Below are 3,147 nucleotides of genomic sequence, written 5' to 3'. Positions count from 1 at the left end.
TCTTTGGCTTTAGCACAGGGCATAAACAGGGCACGGCCGTATTCCCAAGCAATGTATCCCACCACCCCCTCCGACGCGTACGACAGGTTCAGCAGCGGGCCTCCGCCCACGGCGCCGCCGCCGCAGCAGCAGCCCACGTACAACCACGCCATGAACCAGAGCCACCACGCCCGCCCCGCCGCCGGGCTGGCGCGCTGGTCCACCGGCCTCTTCCACTGCATGGACGACCCCGGGAACTGTAAGTGCTCTCCGTTCCCCTCTTGTTCAGAGCCGAGAACTACTAGATAGCTAGCAATGGTCGCCCATGGCCGGTCAGTTGAGCTTATCCGTGTCTCTCGTGAAGGTCTCATCACCTGCCTGTGCCCCTGCATCACGTTCGGGCAGATCGCGGACATCGTGGACAGAGGAACCTGCTGTGAGTCCTTTCTTCCTCTCCTCCCCCCCTTTATTCAGCTTCTTCTTCTTCTAGCTCGGTAGATCCGCCGGCTATGTTTGACGTATGAGGGATTGGGTTGCTGGTGCAGCGTGCGCCGGGAGCGGGGCGGCCTACGCGGCCATCTGCGCGACGACGGGGATGGGGTGCCTCTACTCGTGCGTCTACCGCACCAAGATGCGGGCGCACTACGACCTGGACGAGGGGGAGTGTCCGGACTTCCTCGTGCATTGGTGCTGCGAGCTCTGCGCGCTCTGCCAGGAGTACCGGGAGCTCAAGAACCGCGGCTTCGACATGGGGATCGGCTGGGACGCCAACATGGAGCGCCGGAACCGGGGCGTCACCGGCGGCCAGGTCATGGGGGCGCCGGCCACGCCCGTCGGCATGATGAGGTAGACAGGCCACGCCCGCGAAATCTCCGGTGATTTTCATGCGTCATCATGCTCCTCCCATCCCCGGTGCCATTTCTCCTTGTGCTGTTCTGGTTTGGAGATCGTTCGATCCACTGTTTTCTACTAGCAGCGTGTGCATTAGTTTGGTTTGATTGATGTGCTGAATTCTGTTGATTCTATGTAAATTTGCGACGCATTCACGACTTATGCGAACGGTGATGGATTTGATGATTGCTCGAGGATTAGATAAACGGTATTGGTGTGACATTTCCTCTCCTCTTGTGTGTCGAGACGACCTCCTGTGCAAAGTCGTGTTGACTACAAAGTACAAATGCAATGTCAATGGCACAGTTTTTCTTTCAGTGAAACACCGAGTGCAATACAAAGGCACGCAAACTTACGCGGTTACGCCACCTTTAAGCTTAACCCTGATGTATTACGTGCTCTAACGTTGAACTCTTGTGCCCAAATTGGCGGAAGGAACTCTGCCGAAGCAAAACCCATTCTAAGAGCATCTACTCGCCTCAAATCCTCCTCAAACGTCTCTGGATGCAGCCGGTCAGTACTCCCTATACGTCTTGACCGTCTGCAAACCTTCATATTCAGACCATATATGTGGATGATATGATGGTTAGCTGACGCGCCCAGTCAGTCCGCCACTTAGAACGAGGTTAACCCCGGCCTACCTTTTTTGTTTCTTTATTCTTTCTCCAACATATCTTGATTTAATAGAACTATTTGTAATTTGCCTTTGACATATAAACCTCCAGCAAAACTACAATGATATGATACCATATTAAAACTACTTACAGTTTAATTGCAATGTATTTTAAACTAATGTGTTTGACTTGTGATGTTTTTGCATGTTGTCGTGCTGACAACGGAGGATTTGTTTGCCATGTTGGTCACATTGTTGAGTTTGCTATCATTTCTCAGCTGATCTAAGCTTTGATGTGCCCGTGTATGATGGGGTGGACGAGTAATAATACACATTGTCATCCACCTCGTCACTGGTTACCTCACTGCATGTGGCGCCTCAGCTGAGTCCGACCTCCCTTGCCCACCATCTTAGAGCATCTCCAACAGGCGCATAAAAGTTTCACGCGCTAAAATAGTTTTAGCGTGCCACTCTAGCACTTTTAGCACGCCAGATCCAACATTGATTTAGCAGATGCCAAAAAACACGTAGTACAAATTGTGAAGCGCACGCAATCCGGTGCCCCAAATTTGCAGCTTCTGATAGCGCTTTTTAGCGCGTGCCCAATCTTTTTTGTGCATGCACTATTTTACAGCTTCTGTTGGAGCTGTCCAGCGCCTAAAAAACCCGAATTTTAACGCACAGAGTAGTTTCTGTGCGCCCATTGAAGATGCTCTTAGGTGATTTTTTTATTCCCATTTTTTGTCATCCCCATCTTCTTTGGCCATGGCGGCACGTCTTCCGGCGTCCCCGTCCGGACGGCGTTCCTCACTGCCGTCCTCGTTCACAAGTAAAGTTGCATCACTTGCAGTGGAGCACCTGTAGAGGAAAAGCTCACATACATTTTGTACCTAGAACCATGGCCGCCCACCGGCCATCGCCGATTTCTATGATTCGTTGTGTTTCGGACCACACCATTGTGCCACTAGGAGAAGCAAGAGGAGAAAAATCCATTCGGATGAAGAAGTGCCCGAATCATGGCCCGTGGAGGACAAATTCCGCCTACATACTCGATTCCTTTGTCGCACGTGTATGTCACCTAAGGTGAGCCTATATGAGAAGCTTTCATGCGGGGTCGAGTAGGTTTGAGGGCTTAAGTTTGAGGGAGCTGCTAGATTATAGAAAAAAATATTTCCCTAAAAATAGATAATTTAAGAATAAAAGACAGGATAAAAAATAAAATTATGAGGAATCGGCTAGAGGCTCTTGTTCCTGCTACTCCGATAGAACCTTCAACATTCACCGATGGGCAGCACGCACCACTAGCCACCGGGGTTTCATCGTCGAGAAAAATTTAGTGCTGTAGTCTGGTTTATAGAGGAAATTGCACAACCCACTAACTATCGGGATCAATTTTTCACAGAACACCTACTCTTCGGGTTTGCTACACAAAACAACATTTAATGGTGTAATCCGTTGCGGCTAGCTCTAACCCTTTATTTGATTATGTTGAAATTATTTCTAACAGGTGGATCACACTTGTAAATGTACATGTGGCAAAAAATATGCCACGTCAACCAACTTGGACTAACTAAAACATTGAATATCTCCCAAAACTATGGTCAAAATGATTCGAATAATTTGCATATCAATATTTGGTACATACATGATTTGTTGGTATTTTT

General features: G+C 49.1%; 1 protein-coding gene across 1 annotated transcript; it reads left to right on the top strand.

The window, feature by feature from the left end:
* LOC125529830 (cell number regulator 1) lies at positions 1-1,090 on the top strand. The gene is made up of 3 exons (XM_048694251.2): positions 1-238; positions 344-415; positions 525-1,090. Exons 1-3 carry the CDS (start codon positions 52-54, stop codon positions 827-829), a joined length of 564 nt encoding a protein of 187 aa, XP_048550208.2. The 5' UTR covers positions 1-51; the 3' UTR covers positions 830-1,090.
* The last annotated feature ends 2,057 nt before the right edge of the window (positions 1,091-3,147 follow it).

This window comes from Triticum urartu, chromosome 6A (assembly GCF_056163025.1).
Source record: "Triticum urartu cultivar PI428250 chromosome 6A, HENAU_Tu73, whole genome shotgun sequence".
Taxonomy (NCBI): domain Eukaryota; kingdom Viridiplantae; phylum Streptophyta; class Magnoliopsida; order Poales; family Poaceae; genus Triticum; species Triticum urartu.
This window is presented reverse-complemented; position numbering and strand designations above follow the sequence as displayed.

Excerpts from the sequence above, each read along its gene's own strand:
- LOC125529830 (XM_048694251.2), top strand. The coding sequence starts at position 52 with ATGTATCCCACCACCCCCTCCGACGCGTACGACAGGTTCAGCAGCGGG. Across the intron at positions 239-343 it reads CATGGACGACCCCGGGAACT|GTCTCATCACCTGCCTGTGC; the intron begins GTAAGTGCTCTC and ends TCTCTCGTGAAG. Across the intron at positions 416-524 it reads CGTGGACAGAGGAACCTGCT|CGTGCGCCGGGAGCGGGGCG; the intron begins GTGAGTCCTTTC and ends TTGCTGGTGCAG.